This window comes from Armigeres subalbatus, chromosome 1 (assembly GCF_024139115.2).
Source record: "Armigeres subalbatus isolate Guangzhou_Male chromosome 1, GZ_Asu_2, whole genome shotgun sequence".
In the NCBI taxonomy this organism is placed as follows: Eukaryota; Metazoa; Arthropoda; class Insecta; order Diptera; family Culicidae; genus Armigeres; species Armigeres subalbatus.
Genome location: NC_085139.1, coordinates 311,404,745 through 311,429,796, shown reverse-complemented (window position 1 = coordinate 311,429,796; position 25,052 = coordinate 311,404,745). Strand labels below are relative to the sequence as shown.

General features: G+C 37.4%; 1 protein-coding gene and 1 non-coding gene across 5 annotated transcripts in view; both read left to right on the top strand.

The window, feature by feature from the left end:
• Positions 1-611: 611 nt before the first annotated feature.
• Positions 612-25,052, top strand: part of LOC134207922 (RNA-binding protein squid) — a 28,088-nt gene continuing 3,647 nt past the window's right edge. The window contains exons 1-5 of one of the 4 annotated variants that reach the window (XM_062683992.1): positions 612-1,019; positions 4,448-4,488; positions 4,755-5,029; positions 5,240-5,504; positions 15,553-15,621. In XM_062683992.1, coding sequence (XP_062539976.1) covers positions 913-1,019; positions 4,448-4,488; positions 4,755-5,029; positions 5,240-5,504; positions 15,553-15,621 — 757 coding nt within the window. In that variant the 5' untranslated portion in view covers positions 612-912. Of the gene's footprint in view, positions 1,020-4,447; positions 4,489-4,754; positions 5,030-5,239; positions 5,505-15,552; positions 15,682-25,052 lie in introns of all 4 variants that reach the window. The other 3 variants (XM_062683991.1, XM_062683994.1, XM_062683993.1) reach the window with 3 other exon arrangements.
• On the top strand, positions 5,082-5,165 carry LOC134208448 (small nucleolar RNA snR61/Z1/Z11). The gene has a single exon (XR_009978675.1). It is a non-coding gene; the product is annotated as a small nucleolar RNA snR61/Z1/Z11 (small nucleolar RNA).

Sequence of the window (25,052 nt, the reverse complement as noted above, 5' to 3'; positions counted from 1 at the left end):
TAGTTTGTATTGTTTACCACACAATCTATTGTATTTCAATGAGTTATGTCATACAAGTTAATGTTAATTTTTATCCGGGCCCCTATTCCGGTTTTCAACTTGCGAACTGATTCGATCTGTCTCAAAATGTCTTTTATTGCTCGTTTTAAACATGATTTTTTTTCTCTGTGTCACCATCAAGCGGGTTATCCCCCGTCGTAAAAGTTTTGTCGACTTCGCGGCAGCGCGCGTCAAAACCGGCATCTTGAGCTCTTTGTCAATACTGGAAATTTTCATGTTCACATGAAGCGGAAACGTGTAACAAAATACACAATTCAACAAGGTCCAGCTTGTGTGAATCTGTGGAGATGTGTTTATTCTTGTTGCTTGGATCACTCAATTGGTTCTTTTATATGGAAAATGGGTAAAATGCCATTGTAATAAGTAAATGATAGAAAATTAAATAGTACTATGGCAAAAATTTAACATAAACATGCAAAATAATGCTTTAAAATGATTTTAATTTGTCGATGACGTAACAAATAGCACTCACACATTCATACCCATCTGCTGACTTGAGTACCTATCAGTGTCGAAGTCGTGGGCTCGTGCGAGGAAGCAGACGCTCGGCCCGGTCAGTGCGCAGTATTCTTTCTCTTCGGGTTTATCGCTGGAGCCAGACGCGATCACACGTCGCTCGCTGAGAAGTCGCGTTTTCAAAATTTTAGCATAGGAAATTGAATAGTGATTTTGTAAAGCGGTTCTCCAGTTTGAAGGAAAAAACACATTTTCCTGACGATTTTTAAACTTCCGCAAAAAGTGAAGAGCAGTTTATTTTTACGGAATTAACCGCGTTGAGGGCTTGTTTTAAGTTCTAAGTACTCTCTAGTGGTATAGTTGGTGCAAAAGTCCCAGCAAATTAGCAAAAGTAAAATGGCCGATCAGGATCAAGAGATGAACGGAAACGGCCAGGAATCGCTGGATCAGAACGGTGGCGACCAGAATGGAGCCGAGAGCAGCAACGTTCGCGATGACGACAGGTAAGTTGGGATTGCAGGGCACGTATACCGAATAGTCTACGGTTTGCCACGTACCATATGGTGCCGTAACCTTTTTCCTGATGTTTGGAGGTACTTGAAAATAGGGCACAAAATGTTGGAAAATTTTGCTGATAAGTTCCATTAAGATACACGCTAGAGGGTCGGTTATTTTCGCTTTCGTTTGGAGTGTCGGTTTTTTTTCTACGCGCGGGTTCGAGAACCGGTGTCGCCGGGATGACGCGTGCTTTGCTTGGCCGGGTTGATTCGTTTCAAAATGGCGTCTTTTTAGCGGTGCTACCGTGCGGAACCGAATTTCGGTCATTGTATATTAATGTTTGCTTTGTTCTGTTGGAAACTAGGAATTTAATGATTCACAATATGATCTTAACAATAATTTCTAGGAGAATATCAACATAGTAAAATTTCAATCATACAATTTGTAATTTTATTCATTCTTACAATGATCAATCATATCTTATTGCTCCCAAATAAAATAACAAAATTATAAATTATTCCTATTGAAATGCTCTATAGGCAGAATTACCAAAACTAGGAATAAAATGTCATATAATTACGTAGATATTTCTTGAACGTTTCCTTCAACATTCTGGTAATAATGGTTTTATGCGCGTTGTTCCTCACATACCGAAAGTCGTCCTTATGCTATTTTTTTATCAGAACAAGTAAATTGATCAACTCAGTTGAAATCAATTAGCTACTTCTTTTCGTTTTAAGTAAGTTGAACTAAATTGTTCAGACGTTCACTTATTTAAGTTGAATTGTTCACTTATCTAATCTAAACTTAGCATAAAAATAGTCACGGTTTATTAGCTTCATGTGCTAATGAATATCTAGATGGGTGAAAACCTAAGGAATGTAGGAATTCTATTTCAAATTTAAATTCGTTGATTGTACATATGTACGGATTTCGGTTCTTTACGGTAGCGCTGACGGTAACGATTTTTTTTTGTTCTCACGCTTGTGTCGGTTTCATTCCGGTTTTGCTGTTTTCGTAGCCTGCTCCGTCGAAAGTTACGAATTCCGAATAAAGATCACGCGGTAAGTGCAAACAGGAGCGCAGAAGTACCGTTCCTTCTCTTCACATTCGTTGCTATATGGCATAGTAAGGCGCTTAAGTAGTTTGTACCACCGTCGAAATAACCGACGATGACGGACAGGAAGAGTATAGCGAGCAGTGTTGCCATTCCGGGCCTCGCGGGTTTGTATATGTATTTGTTATTTGAGAACTGAATCAATCTTCCTATTCCTACATACATAGAGTAATGTTCCAATAATGCTATAGTAATATCTCGCCGACGACTACAATGAAGGTAGAAAATGCCGGCATCAGCGTTATCGATTTGCATCATCCCTCTTTAGTACCGTTATTCTCCAACGATAGACGCAAAGACAGGTTTCTCAGTAAATGATGATGATGGCTTAACGTAACGTAAGAAGCGCTCTCTAGACGAAGCTCATCAGGATTTTGTGCGTGATTCCTACACATCCGACATCAGCTCAGTTCAGCTCTGCCAGTGCGTTTTCCCACTAGAATGCTTGTTTGCAGTTTGAAAAAAAATCTAGAAACTAACGTCACCAGATCAAGAGTACCTACCTACCTTTTGAGGATGCCGATTTGCCAAAGGCCCAATCTTTGGCTTGGTCCATATTCGAGATAAATCGTAAACTATTAGAATGTTGTATTTAAAAATAAATAAAGCCTATTATCAAGATTATGAATTGTCTGTGGTTAATATTGAACGTATTTTACCAATTTGGAAATAAATAGGAGATTAAGATTGAAAATCCATAATCATAGTAAGAAAGTTTTGTAGCGAATAATAATAAGAATGTATTTTATTTTAGGGAAACTCGTTCTAGTTGCTTGTATACGTATAGCATTTCTTTTTGTTTGAGGGTATGAATGGTCAATAATATTAAAATCAAATACGCAATTGATATGTGTAAAGAAGTCAATTAAATCATTGGACACGAATTGTTTTGTAATAAGTGTAATGCAATATAGGAAAAAATGAAACTGCTTCTATATGACCATATTTGGTATAATCTTAATATAATTGTCCGTAGTTCAACAACAGAAAATAATGTTTAGTGATTTTTACACTAAAATACGTTCGATATTAACCTGATCCTGTTTTCTATCTAGCTTATACAGTTTTATAAAGTATATTTGTAAGATTCTCAAACCGTCATTGTAACGTTTTTAGTAAGTATCTGATTACGATTTCCAAAGAAAAAAAAAAACGAAATAGGATGCCAATAGCGTAACTTCATTCCGTCGAATCGTTTCACCACTGGTCAGATCTCTCGAGAGCTTCCAAAAACATCTAAAAATAGTTGCACAAAAAGAAGCAAATCTTGTCAAAGCCAAATTTTAACGAGAAAAGAACAGTTAAATCAGAATAAAAATAACACCTCCGCGATGGATCCGACGATCCGATTCTCCTGTTGCGTCTAGAGCGAACGACTAACCCAGTTCCTCTCCGGCAGGTTGTGTTGAGTGTGACAGAGACCCTGTGAGAGAGAGCCTCTGTGAGACAAGACAGGAGAGCTGAGACGGCTGGGAGAGAGACACAGGAAGTGGGATGATTCTGCACCAGGCGAGTGCGTGGGACACTCGAAGAAGAAGCACGATGGTATTTATTATGCTATAAACACCAAATAATACTCAAAACCATTATAAAATCAAAGTCGATCTCAGTTTTAGTAAAACTAAACTAATTGGAAAACAATCTCTAAAACAGATAAAGATTAATACTTAATCTCCCTCAGAGAATCGAATTGTGCCCAGCTACCTATTAATTTATATGAAGAAAAAACTTACACGTTGTTTACACACTCACGTTTTCAGTTCTTCCCCCTTTATGATTTCCTTTTATTTTCCTTCGAAGATATCCCCGTTCAGTTATTGTTTTCTTTTCCCAAATCAACCTATTTATATAAACAGTTGAAATACAATAACGCATAGTGCGATTTTTGAACATAGGCGTGTTATAGCGAGTCAGCTCTTCGAGTCCGTTGATTTTTGGTGGCCTTTCCAAGACAGATGATATTGTTGTTATTGATCTCCCTAACTTTAGCGGTAACGTAACTTCTAGAACTAAAAGAAATTGTTCCTCGTCTACCTATTATTACTAGCATTTAGTCTGTAAAGTATTTTCCAAATTCGTAATGTAACGATTCCAAATAAAACTTATCACATGATACCAATGAATGGTTGTATTGTTTCTTATTTTTACTTTTGTGCGATTTAGCTTTTTCTACAGCAAACCAGATTTTAAACTTTGTACTATTACTTAATCATTAATAAACAATTTTAACTATTTTTTCTAGAGTGTAGAGTTAACGAACGCAAGAATCAAGTTGCCAGGATCAATTCTAATTCGTAAATTTTCGTCACATTCCAGAAAATTATTCGTTGGTGGACTTAGTTGGGAAACATCAGACAGTAATATACATTTTTCCTTTTTATATTATAAATATTAAGCAAACTCCTATTCACGAAAAAATCTTTAGTTTTCCCACTTTTCGGTTCTGTTTGACTACTTCCTAAAGTCATCATTCTTCCATTCTTTCTGTCCTTCCCCTTTATACCTTTTATGTTCTCGAATTTTTGGTTTCCCATTCAGTTTTACATATGTTTTTCAAATCACACCATTTGAGCGATGCGAGCAATTTTGACTAATTCCCACTTCTCCGCTCCCCACCACACAGAGGAACTGAAGGAACACTTTGGCCAGTACGGTGAAATCGAGAGCATAAACGTCAAGACAGACCCCAACACGGGCCGCTCGCGAGGATTCGCCTTCATCGTGTACAAGAGTGCGGACTCGATCGACAAGGTGGTGGCCGCCGGCGACCATGTCATCAACAACAAGAAAGTCGACCCCAAAAAGGCGAAGGCACGCCACGGCAAAATCTTCGTCGGTGGACTGACCACAGAGATCAGCGACGAGGAAATCAAGACCTTCTTCGGACAGTTTGGCAATGTGAGTTTCCGAATAGCAGAGATATTGTTTCGTTGATGTTGAATTAAGTTCCCCTTCATGATGATTACCCTTTATTCAGTTCTGCTTATGAGCACCGTGATTAAAACAATTTACCTAAGCACAATTTTTCTGATGCATTTTTTCCAAAACATCAACCATCACCTTGAGCTTGAGAGCATTTACTAAACGAATACAAATTGTTGTTTGCAGATCGTTGAGGTCGAGATGCCATTCGACAAGCAGAAGAACCAACGCAAAGGTTTCTGCTTCATCACGTTCGATTCCGAGCAGGTGGTGAACGAACTGCTCAAGACGCCAAAGCAGACCATCTCCGGCAAGGAGGTGGACGTGAAGAAGGCCACTCCCAAGCCCGACAACATGCACATGGGTGGCCCGATGGGTGGTCGCGGTGGCATGCGGGGACCACCACGAGGTGGCATGCGGGGTGGACGCGGGGGACCGGGAGGACCCAAAGGTGAGTGTGTTGAGAAAAAAAAAAATCAGAAGGGTTGTGTACAAGACAAGACCGTATGTAAAACGTTGGGCAACGTGACGTGTGTGCCGGATGGCTAATACTCGGAAGATAGGCAATTAACTTTGAAAATACTCAATCCAAACACTGCTGCTCTTCGTTAGATGTTTTCAAGACATAATTGACTCAGCGAACAGGACTATCGAAATTCACAAATGTCAATTTTTGTATGTTTGACCGGGGGAACCACATATGGCATAATGCCGTTTGGCATAACGATTTAAATGTCTAAAGGCCATTTGGCATAACGACCATTAAATACAATGGGCCGTTTGGCAGAATGATCATTTGGCACAACAAAGGTTAATCGTAGGAATATATGATTTCCGTTTTAGAAGTACGTTGGAAGACAAAACAGTAGATGACTTCTTATTAAAAAGCACGCATTTGCCCGGAATAAGCCAAAAGAGTAGATGACCCTTTCTTTAAAAGTACGCATTTGCCTGGAATAAGGCAAAAGAGTAGATGACTCCTTTAAAAGTACGCATTTGCCCGGAAAAGGCAAAAGAGTAAATGAAATGACTCATTTTTTTAAAGTACGCATTTGCCCTGAACAATGCAAAAGAGTAGATGACTACTTTAAAAGTACGCATTTGCCCGAAATAAGGCAAAAGAGTAGATGACTCCTTTAAAAGTACCCATTTTCCCGGAATAAGGCAATTGAGTAGATGACTCCTTCTCAGGGGGGAGTAAGCCTGTCATCCACGAACAAATCAAGCCTACCTAACATGTATTATCCGGGCCTCGCCGCTTGGAAAAGGCGGGCCACCCCGCTTGGCAAGTGTAACATTGTTCTAATTGATGACTAACGAAAAAAATGTGGGATTGTTTATTTACATTTGCTTCATACTGCCGTTGGACGCATAAATGTCACATGTTACATTTTAACATTTTTGAGGTTTTGATGTCTAACGTCATAATTTGATACGTGTTTTTGAAATATTTTGTCAAAACATAGGTTTTATTCTAGAAAACTCGAAAAAAATCTGAAGTCAATTTGTCACATTCGAACAAATGGACGCATACTTGTCACACCGGGATAAATGGACGCATATTTGTCACACAAAAAAAAGAGATATAACAATCACATAAAAAGACACATAGCACTGCGTAATGTTTCCTGAGGTCCGTCCATAAAATATACCATGCTTTTAGGGTCATCTACAATCCACGTAAATAATTTAGAAGGATGGCTGGTAAGTATGCAAGGTCTTTCCCTACTTTCAGAATGTATATGGACGGTTGTCCATGAAAGAAGAGGGGAGGTATTATATTGTCCAGAACCTCTCCAAATATAACGTGAATAAGAGAATGAAACTGTGACATAATTAAAATATTCAAGGACTATAAAAATGTGATAAAGGGGAACCCTTTAGCAAACCCGTTTTCTTGTTCTGTTAAAGTCAATTATTGTGACATGTTATGGCGATAAAATTTATTCAAAGTATGAAACAAGAACAAAAATTAATCAGGACCTTCTTGCTTCGTCGGACGATCAATGAAAAACGATTTTTCCTCTTCGGTAACAACAGGTTGAACCACTTTCATTAAAGAAGTTTTCTTTTCTTCTTCAATTCCTTGAGGAGCATTTTGCCAACGTACATTTGTATCAAATCAAAAGAGGATGAATCCTTTACAACCAACATTAATTCCTTCTTGGAAAACAACTAGCAGTATTTAAGGTCTTTACTGTTGATATTGTTTGCGTATCCAAGTTCATAACGACTTTTTTTCAAACACCACTTTTCGCATGGAATCCACGTACGGGCGTGGCTTGCAGTGGTTTATCGTACGTCAACATGGTTTCTTTGCATTGCCAACCATAGACTTGAACTTTTCATAACTGACGACACGTTCATGGCGCATTTTGGAATCAAACGCCGCATGGAAAAAGTCAGCGGCCTTTAACGTATGCCCCGATTCAAAGTTCTCCAGCGCTCGACTTGAATTTCATTACTGTTTATGAGTAGGGTAATGTGATGGAATAAATTTCAGTTCTTATTTTGCGAACAACAATTATCCAACCAAAATATAATTGTCTTCAGGACAGCGTACTTCATATTAACTTTGAAGAAACAGCTAAGGATTTCGTTGGCTGTGCGACTGACTCGGACCAAATGCACGCAGACCATGGGAATGCTCGTATGTAGGGACAAACAGGCTCAAAGTTTTCATTAAAGACCAGCAGCCTTTACGAGAAAATAATGCTCTTGAAGCAATCCAACCGTGGAAGCCATATGACCTAGAAAATAAGTTCTTAACTTACAAATAATTGAGAACTTTTTGCAAATCCACAGAAAAAAACTGCTTCACCTGGTAGCACTTTGTCAAAATCATCTCGATAAGACAATCGTGATTCCTTTGGACGTTGAAGATGAAGTGCATGTCCTTTTCCCGGGCAAGGAAACTACGCCACTGCCGCTAAAAACCGGGTGTTCAACCTTTTGGACCGGTAATGGAACGTTTGCCGGCTCCGCAAACAGAAAACGATCACCTGTTTCTTTTTTAAATCGAACCCGAGGAAGTCCACTTCCGATCCCGCGCCACTGGATTGTCTGTATTGGATAATCCATTTCCGGTTCCACTTCTACCGACAGCAAAAAATCACACCAAAGAAATACAATCGTCGCTCGCGAAATGTAAAAACAAATTAACAACTATTTCTCAGTTCACGGTGTGACAAATATGCGTACATTTTTCGCCTGACCAGTGAATTTCGCGGCATAAGTGTCACATTCGGGGTTTGATAGAAAAACGTGGAAAAAATAGTTATTTTTGGCAATGTTTCAGTCCGGCCCAACGAATATGAATATTCTTTTATAGTTTATTGCGTTAAAGTCAATAAAAAAGCGAAATTATGCGATAATCGGATGAATGCATTTTGAAACTTCAAATGCGTTTTTCTCATTTTTCTCGTTTGTAACATGTGACATTTATGCGTCCGACGGCAGCATACTACATGCTGAGGAGGCGCGATGCACCACATATTACCCTCATGCTCCTTCTTTAAAAGTACGGATTTGCTCGAAATAAGGCGGAAGAGTAGATTGCTCCTTCTTTAAAAGTACGCATTTGCCCGGAATGAAGCAAAAGAGTAGATGACTCCTTCTTTAAAAGTACGCATTTGCCCAGAATAAGGCAAAAGAGTAGATGACTCCTTCTTTAAAAGTATGCATTTTCCCGGAAAAAGGCAAAATAGTAGATGACTCCTTTAAAAGTACGCATTTGCCCGGAATAAGGTAAAAAAGTAGATGATCCCTTTTTTTAAAGTACGCATTTGCCCGGAAAAAAGGCCAAAGGGCAAATGACCACTTCTTCAAAAGTAGACATTTCCTGACAATACTACACGCCCAGCTGAAAGTATGCTCTTTTGAGCAGAAATACTCTTTTGCGGGAGTATGGGACTACCCACAAAAGGAGTAAAATTTGATGCACAAAAGAATACGTTTTACACACTTTTCCTGTTTTTATGCATAAATGTTAATCACTTATGAATAAAAGATAGTCATAATTGTGCATAATATTTTTTTTTTTTTTTGTGTGTAGTCCCATTCTCCCACGAAAGAGCATACTTTAAAGTCATAATTGAATACTTCAAGACAAAATTTTCAAAACGACTTATCTGCTTTTTTAAACAAAGATTCAAACGACGATTTGACGAATCTGATAGCTCTCCCACGCAAACCAACACCATCAACATGTAGCGGAAACGGTGGTGTTGGTTTGCGTGGGATAGCTATCAGATTCGTCAAATCGTCGTTTGAATCTTTGTTTACAAAAGCAGATAAGTCGTTTTGAAAATTTTGTCTTGACTTATTAGTCAAAAGAGCATACTTCAAAGTCTTTTGTGTGTATTTTAGCAGTTCAGATGACCCTAGTTTCTAAAGAACGCCAAAGTCGAAGCGTATATGATTTTTTTTCTACGCATACGATCGGAATAAGATAAATGAGCTGATGATTCCATCTATTAATGCACTCGATTTCTCCCTATAACGAGAAAGCATGCATGCATTTGGTTGCAAGAATTCTAATGAGTAGATCATTCCTCCATTCGAAGCACGCATTTGAAAAAAAATCTTAAAAGATCAGATTTTCCAGGAATAATGCAAATTAGCACATTGTTTCTTCATTTAAATGCATTTAAATTGAAAATTACTCGGAATTAGGCGAAAAAATAAATCACTCCTTAAAACATATGCATATGCCCAGAATAAGGCAATAATGCAGATGTAAATTGAGCTTCTTCCTTTAATTATTTTAATTTGTATGCCAAATGGCCCTAAATCATTATGACTATTTCTGTATTGCAAACGGTCGTTCTGCCAAATGGCCCCTGGCTATTCAACTCGTTATGCCAAGCGGACTTATGCCCCATTTGACCGATTAGGGATCGTATAATGAGAGATATGCGAAAGCGGCCATTGTGAGCCAATCGATCATTGAGAACTGTCAAAACGTGAGCCAAATAAACGTTGTTTTAGTTGCAAATTGAGAAGTATTGAGATTGGTTTTAAGAAAAGGAGAAGAAGTAATTTAGTTTATGTATCGTGTTTAGATAATTTATATTACTCTTTTAAGAGACCTTTTTGAACGATTTTGCTATCCGACCTCCAGGCTGCCGGTGAGAGCGATGACCCATTCTCACCCCCGATGGCGGTATCTCTCATTATAGGATCCCTATGACCGATTATCTCACGAACAACGCTTCATATACGCAGTTGTCTCAGGGGGTGTCCATATCCAAGCGTCAATGGGCATTAGGTTTACATGTAGGTCTCCAGATTCAGACGCATATGGTTCGAACCCAGTCTGCCACAATAAATTTATCCTTCATAAGGCAACATTTCGGCATCAACATTTCAAAAGGGCAAAACTGCTTTTGCATTGTAAACAGAAGCTTCTTCCGTCGCTGATGGGCTTATTTTTTGTGCCCAGTAACGCAATCCAGCACCATTGTGAGAAAGAAGAGAAGTCGATGCTTCCATCAGTGGGGTTGGATTGCGTGGGTGATCTCAAAATAGGCCACCAGCGACGGGAGAAGTTTTTGCTTACAAAAGCACCTACGCCCTTTTGAAATGTTGGTGCCAATTTATCCTTCATAAGGCGTTTGGTTGAAATTCTCACGTCCATTTGCCTCAGAGTACTTTACGGCTTGTGACTCATTTCAAGCTTTTCACTAGTCTTGAAAATAATTGCATTAACGTTACTCATCAATAGTGATGTCTACGTAAGGAACTATGGGGTCGCCAACGCACACCTTTTTCTAACCAGAGTGTAAAATAATCGAAATTTTTTAGTGAAGTCCATTTTTCTTCATTTGTCAGTTCACTTCCGACACATTCATAGTCGGCTCTGGACAGTCAATATTCAGTTGAATATTAGTCATTGAATATTTATGCAATATGAATATGAATTTTATGCTCTGGTTCTAACTTCTGCATGATAGAGGCTGAGAACAGAGAACAAAAAAGTGCATTGAAAGAGGATCTCCTTGGCGAATCGACCATGGAACCACAGACAAAATGGAACATTCACAGGTAGCGCTACTTTGGTAGGCCGTCTGGACTAGGAAAATTCTTAAGATGCGCTTATTTTGAAGGCTAGCAGAATTATTGCTCGTTGTGGAGTCTTTCATACAGGTTGCATTTACGTCGTCTTTCTTTGACGGGATGTTTTTTTCCCATAGAAAAGTGCCTTCTTCCGGTTATTCATCAACCGTCTCTTGTTAATTGAATGCATGTAAATATTCCCCAACATGGCCATGAAATTAATGAATTCCAACCACATAAAAAAAATCCTGAGTGTATTGTAATTTTCGTCTTGTTCGCTCTCCTAACGGATAACGAAAAACGACGCTGAAGTAGATGCAGTTGTGATACCGATCATATGCATGCCTAAGCAGTTGGTATCGCCAAATGTGTTCGCCGGGAATGCACAATCGAAGATACTGTTTTTGCTTTCCATTGCAAGAACGACTACATTTTCGGCTTGTAGTAAAGCAGCACCCAGACCATCCATCAAGGAAAGCTGCAACGTTGTCAACTACAACACTGCCATCGTATTTGCAGTTCGTTGATGTTTTCGGCACGGCCCTCCTTAGCCGTGCGGTAAGACGCGCGGCTACAAAGCAAGACCATGCTGAGGGTGGCTGGGTTCGATTCCCGGTGCCGGTCTAGACAATTTTCGGATTGGAAATTGTCTCGACTTCCCTGAGCATAAAAGTATCATCGTGTTAGCCTCATGATATACGAATGCAAAAATGGTAACTTGGCTTAGAAACCTCGTAGTTAATAACTGTGGAAGTGCTTAATGAACACTAAGCTGCGAGGTGGCTCTGTCTTAGTGTGGGGATGTAAATGTAATGCCAATAAGAAGAAGATGTTTTCGGCAATAATGACAAGGTGAGGACGGAGATACGCTTTAATGGGCTCTATCTAATAGGGACAAGCATATTCTCGCAGTTACAATCGCATTGTCGAATCACTCCGCTCAGGGTAATGTGATGTGAGCTCGGGCCCCTTTCAGTCCGGCAGAATTTTAACGTTCCGTACACGTGCTGAAATTTTTGACGGAAAGTTGTTCTGCTTATTTTCACGTTCTTTTTTGTGAAGCACCAGATCCCGAACGTTGATGATGTCCACATACTCGGAGAGAAACTTGAGGTTCTGTTCTTTAATGACGTTGTTGGACAGGTCGTAGTCGACTTCTTTACTGTTACATCTTCAATTACAATTGCAGCTTGTAAGGTTTTCCTTCGAACACAAATGCCCCATTTTGGCTCCAGGTTGGTGACCTCTACGATTGTACCGTGGAAGCACCATATTTGACGCAGGTCCAAACTTGGCGCACTCTCAAATCAAACGATGCAGAAAACCTATTTTCGCCAAAAATATATCAATGAATCAAGCTAGATTGCTTTATTTGCTCTTCTTCTTTGCATATATGGCATAAAAAGCATATTATTGATGAAGAATCAACGTACCCGAATAAAATATATGGAAGTCATACTCATAACGCGTCATTTTTTTTCTTTCTTAGCCACAATGCTAAGGATCGAATGTTCATTTTTTCACGCAAAATAACTTTTGTGAGAATCTTTTACCCCTACCTACAAACAGCTGAGCATTATGAGTAAGCTTTACCTTTTACGTTGAACATTGCAACATTCGAACGCATTTTTCATCCTAAAATGTTCTGCGTCAAATTAGGCTCACAATGCATTGTGATGTTCCTAATTAATCTTATCATACGAATAGACAAGGCAGTGCTAATAAACCTCAATAATAGTATTAGGAAAAGCAATATGTATTCATTAAGTTTTAACTAACTCTCAACTACTTTAAATATTAGTCAACATTGGATCATTCCACTAAGTGTCCAGCCCATGATACTATGCCTTATGCTGCCTTCGATTTTGATGCGTTTATTTGACGCGTTTCTTACAGGTATTTGGTAATTATGCTGTTTTTATATGCTAGTGCTAGAATTCTTGCGGGAAAACAATATTTTAATATAAATTAGTATCATATAATTCAATTTACTTTCTTTGTACGAAATTCTAACAAACCAAAACAATGAACACATTTTCAATTTGTTACTCTGTCGCTTTCCTGTCGCTGCTAGTCGTGCAACCCTGAATATGAAATCAAACAAAATATGGCTGCCTTTCTCATATAAGCTACACTTTATGTTAATAGTTTATTGAAAAAATGTATATAGATGGGCAGCTCATATGTTTTTAGATATATCTGCCGGTCACGTAACACTTGCAGATTGGTAGCTTCAATGTGGTTCTGAAAGCGTTCATATACAAGTTGCGTTTTCTGTATCGTTCTCAGTTTAGACAGAAGCTATATGAACTTCTCAGTTTATAGATTCAAAATTGCAGATTACCAAAGAAAGTTATGTTTTTATTACAAATACAACAGACCATGGTAGGCTGGTTATGTAATGAAATGTAAAAGTTAATTAAAAATTAACACCTAAATAAGAAGCATTTTGAATGATGTGCAGGGTTCATGAAACTAAAAACACTTACCACAGAGCATATAACTTGCAGAACAACTGAACAATTAAAAAAATGCCTCTTTGTATAATTAATTAACTTTTTATTTTATATCGTACCAAGTTCTATTACACTGTCTGTCACTGTTTTTATATAATAAAAAAATAAGGCATTTAATTGATTGAGTTTTAACAAAGTGCGTCAAATTAGGAACAACTTTGCGTCAAATAAGGAACATAGTAAAATTAGTGCGTCAAGTTGGGCTCCTCAAGTACTACATAAAAACAGATTAAAAAACTAAGAAATAAACTTATATTTCGAAGTTTCGTTATTTCTACACATTCTATAATAGTAGTAAGCTCGTTATGCAGAATATTAAGCGAATCCATATTGGAATTATTTTTTAAATAATGATTCTTTTTAAAATTTTCTTAACTGCGTCAAATATGGTGCCTCCACGGTACTCTAGTCTCTTGCTTGACTAAAGGAGTAGAACTCCAAAGTTTCTGCTAGTAAAGCTACGTAAAGAGGATCTGGTTACAGTCATGTTATTATGTTGGCAACTTGCATTTTTGTTTAACCCTCCAAGTGACTTCACGAGAGTGTTCACTTCTAAAGTTTTCAAATTCGATAAAAAGGGGTGGCATTGCGCACCTCGACTCGAAGCGAGCAAACCATGCAAACTGTCATTCGAAAGAGCTGTCGAAAGGAGATGCGCAATAAGGCCCCAGTCTATCTACAGCGTGCAACAAGTTAGTTTCTTGTTGCTACCCTATTGGGGGGAGTATTGAAGTGTTTTTACGCTGCTTCTAAAACTAATCTAAATATATTTTAATTATTGTGTTTTTATTCGCCATAATAAGATGCGGAAGATAAAAATACTCCCGCCTTGCCAACAAGCATTTTGTTTACTTTGGTCAATAGATAGACGGTTTGACAGTTCAATAGGTAGATTTGGCTATTTGCCCTTTTTCCAACTCTTAATATAATAGACTGGTTTTCTCATGTCAGACCTAGTTATTTCCCGATGAATTTACGCTGACCTTCACTTACTTTTTTTATACAAAATGGTCAACTTTGGAGCCCTAGACCGTAAACCGATTTTACTGAAAATTTAACCAGAGCTCAGATATTACTTAAATTTTGTCATACCTGAGAAAAAAGAAATTTTCATTTCCGTATAGAGTTCGTTAACGTCTAGTCTCAGGATAGGATTTGTTTTCATTGGGGAACGTTTCCCGATGAAAACAAATCCTAACTTCTTATGCCCTTGAAAAAGATGATTGGATTAGACGTCAGCAAGCTCAATACACAGCACAAAATCACTCGTCCGTTCTTTCTATCATCATAAACATATTTTTATATGTAAGATACAACTTCGACTTCGAGTCGTGCAAGGCTTTTTTTGTATCTTTATTAAGGAGACTTTCAGCCCTAGACTGGCTTGTCTCCAGTCGTGCAAGGTTATTTATTACCGTTGATAACGGATAAAATAATCGAAAAATTGCCATACGAAACCCAATCAAGTTAATTGCGTACAAGTGAGCAGCAGTGGGGAATATTCATGTTAATTACGAGTTATTTACAAATCAATTACGATTTATGAGCTACTCGCTGCTTTAGTAGTTATTCACAAGTTACACATACAAGACACAAATGATTAATGCGATTCGTAAATCAAAGATTATTCACTAGTTGTTATCAAGTCACTTACAAACTACTAATGACCTTCGTGATCTGCAAGCTCAAGACCAATCGTAGTTTTATTTAACCAGTCAGGAAGACAAATCTAAAGAAAAACAGCTAAAAAGTGACGTGAAATGTGACAAACATCTAAACCATACTTCTCATAGAATCGTCTAGGCGTAGCAAAAAACTTGAATTTTGGATGGGATTCGAACCCGGATAAATCTTTGCCAACGAGACCATCTCTTACTGTTACTAATTTTCGCTTTTTCTCGCTTCTTTTCCATGACTCTCTTCCAGGCTACGGACAAGGCTGGGGCGGACAGGGCTACGGCGGCGGCTACGGCAACCAGGGCGGATATGGATACGGTGACTATTATGGCGATTGGGCGGGATGGGGCTACAACGGTTATGATTACTCCCACTACGGTAAATTCAACAACCATTCACAGAAACACTACCATTGAGAGACTTTTCTTCTTGAATAACTTTTTATTGTCTTTTTTCTAAACCACCACCAACCAACCAACCAACATAAGTTTTTTTTTGTCTTTTTGCCTATCCAGTTAACAATTTGACTACCTTTAAGATTGATTTTTTCACTTGTCCGTTGACAATTCGCTCGTTCTTCTTACGATACAAATTTTCGAATGGAGGTGTGTTTATTAACGTATTTGATACAAAAGAGTAAAGCATTTAACTAAGAACACGTGGGATAAAAGTAAACAAAAGTTAGTCCTTATAGCATGAGTTAATTTTCGAATCTTATTGGTACACACGTATTTTTTTCCTTTTTTGAGCAAGAGTAACAGTAAAGTAAAAGCAGAAAACACCTCTCTTGGAACGTTCTAATAACGTTTAGCTGTACATTGATTCAAACGTTTAATTTCGGTAGCATCTCAAAAAATACCTCATAGAGAATCAAAGTTGCGCTTACCGAATCAGTAAAGCTACTGCAGTTTATTTTATTTTTTTAAATTCGCAACGTGATACAGGAGCACAAGTCCTGTTTCGATATTCAGTCCATGTTTTGTTGTTTTAGAGAACAAATCAGAGCGGAGCAAAGTCTCTTTATGCATTGTGCCTATTGTTTTCATTTAGCTGGAAATAACTTTTTAACGTTTTTAATGCGCGCGCGTTCGTTTTTCCATTCCAGTCACTTTTCGAATAATTGCCACACTTTGTAACACCAACACGTAAATTTCCTCAATTAGACATCAATCAATTTGCTATCAAACTTGTCGAAATTTTTGCTTCAAACAGTTGTGTTTGAATTGCGAGAGACGCGCGTTGCCACAATTTTGCAAATTCTCAAACGATAACTTTTGCTTGACGCATTTTCTAAAGATCAAAGAACACCGAAATACCTCAAAGTGCAAATATTTTTTATTACGTTTGTCGTTAGAAAACAAAATATTAACGCTAAAGTAAAAATCGAAAATATTCGTAGAAACGGTTTTGTTTTCTGGTCAACTGTTTTCTTACATTAAGAAATAGAGTTGTTAATGTAAATGGTTGTTGTTTTTTCTGCCTTTTTCCATCATCTTTTTGTCTTTCTTTTATTTCCTGATTCAAGTAATATTATAAGTCGACATGTGGGGGTTCGTGCGACAAAATGTTTATTTCTGAACAGTAGTAGTAGGAAAGGGCGATCTCTAGTAACAATGAAGGTTTTATTGTGGGTTTTTAAGCCAAAAGCAAATCACAATCTATAAAACCGACATGAACCTAAAATTGTTGGTTGGGATTGTATCCCCTTTCCGTCGAACGATGGAAAAAGGGAGGCGAAAGAAATGAAACGAAAGAATTGCAGAAAGTTTCGAGAAGAAGGAGGAACAAACAACATGAGATTTCGAGATCGATGCTTTGAAGAAATCGTTTTGAATCTATTTTCGATTTTACTATTAGAAGCGAGACTCTGGTGCGAATATTTTCCCTTATTTTTAAACAAGAATAAGCTAAGCCATCTCGCTGCACAGTGGGTCGCATCCGGGGGCTGCCTCCCGGGTAGGGCTAACTGTGACGCTGAGAGGAAGCGAACTGACTGTAAAAATTGCCTGTGATAGACATACAATCAAATGGGGAATATTTAGGAAGAAGTTTGCAACAAAACCACATACACACAATGAGTCTTTATTTTTTTATACGAAAAGGACATTGTTATTGTTTAAGTTCTTTAGCAATAAGATCAACGATAAGATAAAAGAGAGAGAGCGAGTCATAGAGCGATTCAACCGCAGGCGCGCAATCCTTTTTGGTGCCCGGTTCCTCTTCTCGACAAGTGTCCTTTGTGTGAGAGACAGAGATAAACGACAAGTATTTTTTTTGTGGCAAAATTATCGAAATTTCGACACATTCTAATTTGATCTTCTGATAACATTCAGAGAAACGGTAGAGTCAAGTAGAAATTCAGGAAATTAACGTACCCAACAACTTTTGTTTGCTAAAATGCCATTTCATTAATCGAAGTGATCAAATCGTCCATCATAGTGAATAGATAAAGAAACGCACTCATGCTTCTCCATTCGTAAATCTGACTTGAACTTGATAATAAAGGAAGCGTAATCCTTCGCAGCTGTGAGACCGTGAGGGAAAAAATTCTATTTGATTCCTTCGGTTTCTTTTCCTACGTTCGATAATGCTTTCTTTTTTAGAGAACAAATATGATTATTTACTTTGCATGCATGCAGATTTTGTTTAATTTTTTGTCAAACATCAGAAAAGTCAGAAAATAACTGTTGTATCACATGTAAAAAAAACAGAACAACAATCAGACACCACATCTTTTCAGTTATTCAGTAAGAGAATTAATTTACTATTTGTAACAATTTCGTTATTCACATAAATGCCCTATCTTCCCTATCACGTTTGTTACCACCACCACCGCAAACGATAGAAGTTTTTCTTTTCAAAGTTTCATTGGTTCAATTTTTGCAACTCACGATGCAGTACACTTACATGCCTACACATACCAATGCGTTTAGTTTGGGGGCCCAGCGTTTTGTTACTCAGACGACTCTGCCCAAATTTAATTTATCGCTAACATTTACTATTCGCCTGTTGGCGGGCCATATAGTCATCTAACAGAGCAAGCGATTTCAATACAAGGCTTAGTGATTCTTTGGGGAATGTTACTATACTGCGGAAAGCTCGCTCAACAAAATATGCCATATGAGTTTCTACCTTATTGCTAATACGAAGCACATTCGCCTTACGCAAGTGAAGGGTGATGAATGGTTATTTCGATCTTCCTTAAACTCGACCATTGGTTTATGTCCGTTCCATGGTTTCGTAAAATCGACTATAGGCAAACAAAAAATTGATGCGAATATATAACAGACGCGTGTTCTTCTCTCTCTACACCCTAGCTGCGATTTGTAGCTTAGTTTGAATAAAAGTTAATGCTTTTTTCCTTAGATTTAAATTACGATTGGTTCAATCATATAACAAATTGCTTATATATTTTTTGAAATGCTTTTTTATATCTTTTCTTTTTGGTAATGGTTTCCGTAAATATAAGTATAGATGGTAGATTTTAATGTTTTTATTAGCTTATAATCGAAACAAACTTAATTTTAAACAGAATTAATTCAAATAACGTTCAGTGTAATATTTCCTCTAGTGACTAATTATAGCTCGATTTTCGATATTCTAACGCGAGCAAGGCATATGAGAGAGAAGCAATATCTATCGCAAAAGAGTGGAGAAAATCATCTACTAACAGAACGTTCTCGGGTGGAAAAAGTGGAAAACAGAAGTGGGGGAAAATAAGGCAATAAGAGCAGGTGCCTTATGCGTCCTATAAACAAATGTAGAGAATGTAGAAGAAAAATATCTTTAAAAAAAATGCAGCACAGACATTGACACAGAGCATGAGTGATCAGCAAAGTTTTCCGAAACGGATCGCCAGATTGATCATCATTTTTTGTAGAACCTATAAAGATTCTTGAACAGTGTAAACACGATAATAATAAAGTCTCATGACGAATGAACAGAAGAACATGGAAAAAAAAGTACACTTGTAAGAAGATCGTCACCATTGAGGCGCAGAAGAGAAGAAGAAAGTGCACGGAAAATGTAAACAAGAGACAGAGAGAGAAGAAGACGAATAAAACAGAGCAGACGTGAAAATCTGTGAAACGAAAAACGAACATGTTTTGTCTTTGCGTGAAAACAAAGAGAGAGGCCTGCAATTGAACTTATTTTCCCCCGTCAGTTTCTGTAGCTGAAAATCCACTTTTCCACCCGACGAACGGTAATTGATAATGTAGTATTGTAAGACATTTTTAAATCGCTGAATTCCTAACTAAATACTCATCGTGAGATCTTATTGTAACACAGTCTGAACTATTAGAAACGCATCCAAGATAGACGTTTTGATAAGCGTGCGATTTTATCACGCAAAACTCTAACATCGCATCTTTAAAATATTTTTAAAGATTGTGTAATGGAATTCAATATCGAAATAGGTAGCAAACTTGTTTTAAAAACAAGTCACTTTAACGAGGACAAACAAAATTGAAATTTCATAACATTGTATGATTGACATTGTCGTTATAATCACTATAAAATAACTTAGTTTCACAAAAAAAGCAAAAATTCGGCTTTCACATAATAGTGAAGCAAAACCATCTTCATTTAAGGTTAATTGCTTTATAGCCTATTCAGATTACGCCATTTATCATAATAAATATCGTGTTAAAGTGAGAAAGAAAATTGCAGGTATTGGGATTGGCATTAAGTTATTCTTTATCATAATGTCTATTATCATAAGTAGCGTAACCTGAATAGGCTATTAGAATCTGATTTCAGGGAACAGGAAAAACGTTTTTTTCTTGGTCCATTGAGCAAGATGAAGCAAGATCAAATGATTTTCAAATGTGATGATCCCATCTAATTGATATTTGTGCCGAAACGAGAGCTAGGACGGCCATTGTAGCAGTCATTTTTCGACCGTTTCATGATCGTACTTAAATTTTAGGTGATGTTCACATATTTTGCAGGAAATGATAAAAAAATATCAGAATTTCGTCCAGTTGGTCCAGCTAGTGTTGGGAGAGATTCAAAACTCATCGACGATTCAAATCAATCGTTAGTTGAAAGGCAACCAACTCAGCACCTAAAAAATCATGAATGAGTTGTGAATGATTCTTTTAAATCATCGTAGGTTTGCTTTTGTTTTCCTTTCTTGAAGTGAATTTTGACATTCGTCGCATAAACCATACTCTTGCGTGTATGAACAATAAATTGTCCACAAATTGATTTTCAATACTTTTCGGAGCAAAATGATTTTCTTTGGCAAATGAGTGAAGTAATGTGATTTTGCATAAAAAAAACTCAGGCGGTGAAGCATTCCTTTACATTCACAAATGAGTTGGATCGCGCCGGAGTGTTCAATGATTGAGATTTGTAAATGATTTTACCAACACCTTCGTCCATAGCTTTTTGATTGATCTTACATTTTGTTAGGATCTCTTCCTCCTCAAGTGATGAACAGAACACCGCAATATGTTTGCTCTGACGCGGTCGTTCCTATCTTCAGTGAAACGCAGCGTACCATTTGGGAGCATTACTACAGTCGCTTGGTGTATCACATCCAATCCAGAGAATCTGACAATATTTCCATTCCAGAAACGAATCGAATGTCTCATTTTCTGCTATATAAAAAACTGTCCCTACTTGCATATCAACCCCAAATCGGATTCATTTGTGGTAGAAATTTAGTGGATTCCATCGTGCATGTCACCAGTTAGGTAGTTTTGGTAAAGAATCTTGATCAGTGCATTTGCTGATGAAGAATGTGTGCAGCCGCCAGACAATCTAAATAATCAATGTGAACGTGTACTATACACATGTGGAAGTGTTGGCTTGGGAAATTTATTGTGAGTGCATGACGCATGGTTGTCCGATTTGGGAATCTCGGGCTCATTCAGTAGCCGCTAAGTTGCGGAGGTTCCTCGTACTTTAGTTGGTTAAAATCACCAGTCTAACGTACTGAGAGGGTTGTGGGGTCGAGTTCCATCGAAGGAAAGTGGTTACTTCGAATACATTTTTCAAATCAAAATCGTCCACATAACATATTTACATCTGAGTTTTCAAAACATTGTAAATTATGTCCAAGCTTCGGAAAATAGGCAATTCACTTTAATTGAACTTAACAATACTGTCAAAAGATTGCCCAGCACATGGTAATAGGGCTGTGTAGATTAGTCATTTATCGTTATCATTGTGTTATCAATCTTTTTCAACATCGATATCCGATAATATAAAGTTAAAAACTTCTATTTAGAAAGCGCACACGTCTACTTACAATTTTGACGCACTTCTAAAATAGTATTTTTTTTAGGAAAAGGCTTTAAGCTTTGAAAAACTTTGCAATTCTGATAGTTTATGGCAAGTATTATCGATATTTTAAATTCCGAACATTCGTATGATTATCGATATCGGTCGATATTGTATCAACGGAGGGGGTAAACAATTCTTTCAGAATACACTGGATTTTGTTTTTACGCGATTTACATTTTCTCAATTTTCCACTCATCCTAAATGTTTAACGTATATTAATTATCATGTGATTTTTCTTTGATTTATTCTGAATTTTTTGAAACATATTGCGAAGAGTTTGGTGATAAATTGAAGTCACACGATCAAAAATACGAGTGAAAAAAAATCGTGTAAAAACAAAATCCTGTGTAGATATAATTGGCATTTAGGGTTACTGCTCCTGGACTTCATCTCATAGCTCCGATATTCATCCCACGAAAAACAAAGCAATGAGAAGGAGTTTGATTCGTCTCTTATTTTTGTGATTTTTTCAGCAGTGAGCACGCATGAAAGAAGCGACGAAATTGGTGCCGTATTAGTTTGTTTCGCAATGAGACAAATATATGTTCAGTGAGATGGAAAACGGAACAGTTCCCCTATATAAGTTATAATTTCAATATGATTTTCCCTTCATTTGCACATAGGCTGTTCTTTCAGTTTAAATAGCTACACTTTAATAATTGATATTCTTATCAACGATTCAGGTTTTTTTTTAAATTTTCCAGAACTGTCGAAAACCGTACTATTTGAAATTTTTTCCCATAATATATTTACTAATTTCGAGGAGACCATTCCTCAGAACGTATTCCCCAAAAATAAAAAGTAAAACACGTGATGTGGCCTTTCTTTTATATTACGCAATAGCTTGGGATAATGCAAGAGTTGATGATGCCTTTTTTTAAAGCACGCGTTTGTACGGAGCAATGCAAAAAAAGATTAGGTAAAACGTCCTATCGTTGTTGTATGTCCTAATGTTGCGGTAGTGTTTAAATAGTCCATCCTGGATATAATAGCATCAAAAACAATTATGGATCCGCTAAAACTCTTCGAATCAACCTCTAGAACACCTTTTGTTTGACAAAATTTCGTTTAAAATTATGTAAAATCAACGTTTTCCATTAAAAAATTGCTTCCTTTGCTTTCCTATTATTGCGGTAGTGCTAGAGGTCCTATTGTTGTGGTTTCGCTCTCCATAAGAAATACAAGCAATGCCGCAACAATAGGACCGACCTTCAAAAAATACCGCAACAATAGGCAACTGCGTCCTATTATTGCGGTATTTTGTTTTATTGCGATAAAATCAAAACAACATGAGTTTAACACAATTGACGTAATATTTATGAAACTAGAGTTAACCTGCTTCCTATTCGACTACTGCAATATGAAAAAAAAAATAAACAGTCGTTTGTAATGAATTTACGAAATAATTTTGTTTCGATGCGGCGCTTAAGCCCTCCATAATAGGTCGTTTTACCCTATTTCTTCATTCAAATTACGCGATTGTTCGCGATGATGTAAAATAATTCATGCTGCCTTCTTTTAAAGCTCGCATTTGTTCGGTGCAATGCAAAAAGGGAGAAGATCATTTCTTCGCTTGATCCTTAAATGCGCAATGTTGTTTTAAATCAACGAACTGAAAATACATTTAATGTTAATGATTTCAATGGTTATTTACCTTAAAAATATTTCTGAAGATTTCTAAAAAAAATCGCCTTGCGTCTTTAAGCTTAATCTACGCGATTGCTCGTGATAATGCGAAAGAGTTGATGGTCCCTTCTTTTAAAACACGCGTTTGCTCGGTGCAATGCGAGAGGGGAGATCATTCCCAAGTAACCAAAAGTTCCTTTAAGAGTACGTTTTTCGCTTAATCAGCTTCACTGAGCTGCTTGAGCGCCAAACGTACTCTTAAAGGAACTTTTGGTTACTTGGGTTCCTTCTTTTAATTTACAAGATTGCTCACGATAATACAAAAGGGTTATACCCCGTTAGGCATAAGTACGTTAGGCAAAAGATGTTAGGCATAAGTACGATTGGCATAATGGACGTTAGGCATAAAGGATGTTAGGCATAAAATGACCCAAAGAACAGCCCATTACATAAAGAAGGCAGAATTATGCCAAACGTCCATTATGCCTAACGTACCTTTTGCCTAACGTCCGTTATGCCTAACGTCGCGGACCCATACAAAAGAGTTGATGATGCCTCCTTTTATAATGCAAAAGAGTTGATAAAGCCTTCTTTTAAAGCACGCGATTGTTCGGAGCAATGCAAAAAAGGAAATCATTCCTTCTTTTAAACTACGCGATTGCTCAGGATAATACAAAAGAGTTCATGATGCTTGCGATGATGCCTTCTTTCAAAGCATGCGTTTGTTCGGAGCAATGCAAAAGGGAAGATCATTCCTTCTTTTAATAAATGCGATTGCTCAAGATAATGCAAAAGAGTTGATGATGCCTTCTCTATTTGAAGAACGCATTTGCTCGGTGCTATGCAAAAAGGGAGATCATTTCTTCTTTTATATTACGCGATTGCTCGGAATAATACAAAAGAGTTGATGATGCCTTCTTTGAAAGCATGCGTCTTCCTTATTATCAATATCAAGAAGTCTATGTTTGAAGTCCAGCTTTAAGTTGCGATTATTGAAAATAAGATCATTTTCATTGCGTTATGTCAAACGGCTTTATGCCAAATGACTTTATGCGAAACGGGTTAGCCCCATTACATGGTCTGAGGATGTTTTTTCACTAACGGCCGGCCTTGGCTCAATTCATCAAATTGTGGAATTATGGATCGATTCGTGTCCAACTACACACTTGAAGATGTTGTAATTCCTTAGACTGAACGCGATTTGATATTTAATTAAATGTTACGACCCTAAACACTGCGAAAAACGTTGATCAAAGAATTCATAGTAAAAATCTGTCGGTTATGGAATACCTCAATCACCTGATCTTAATTACTTTGAAGACATCCTAGCAGATAGTGAATCGAAGAATAAATAGCAATGGAGTCATTAATGAGGATCAATTGTTTGAGCATATTCAAATGGATCCCCTGTTTTTGATTACGGATGAACGTAACTTTCGAACGAATGCGATTCGTTCGAATCGTTTCGCCATTGACTTTGCTGACGTAAACCAGAATGCGCATCAGCTTTCGTCGAAAGCACGTTCGTCCGTAAACGAGAATAAGGATGTAAGTATTTTCCCAGATCAATGACCGTGTTCGGTTAGTTGCATATGTTTTATCCAATACTGTAGGGTATTTGCATATTTGTTTGATCATTGCTTACTGACCTGGGCAAGCTTCTCTTAGCGTTTGGCGTAACGTTATGTTTCCAAGAGTCGATCCTGTGAAAGCTTGCGAGTTGAAGGGATATCATGATGAGCCAATAAGCCCAACTAAACGTTGAGAGGGGAGATAAATTCTTCGGTGATTTTATCTGAACAGCGGCAATAAATTTTTGCTTCGTCTAG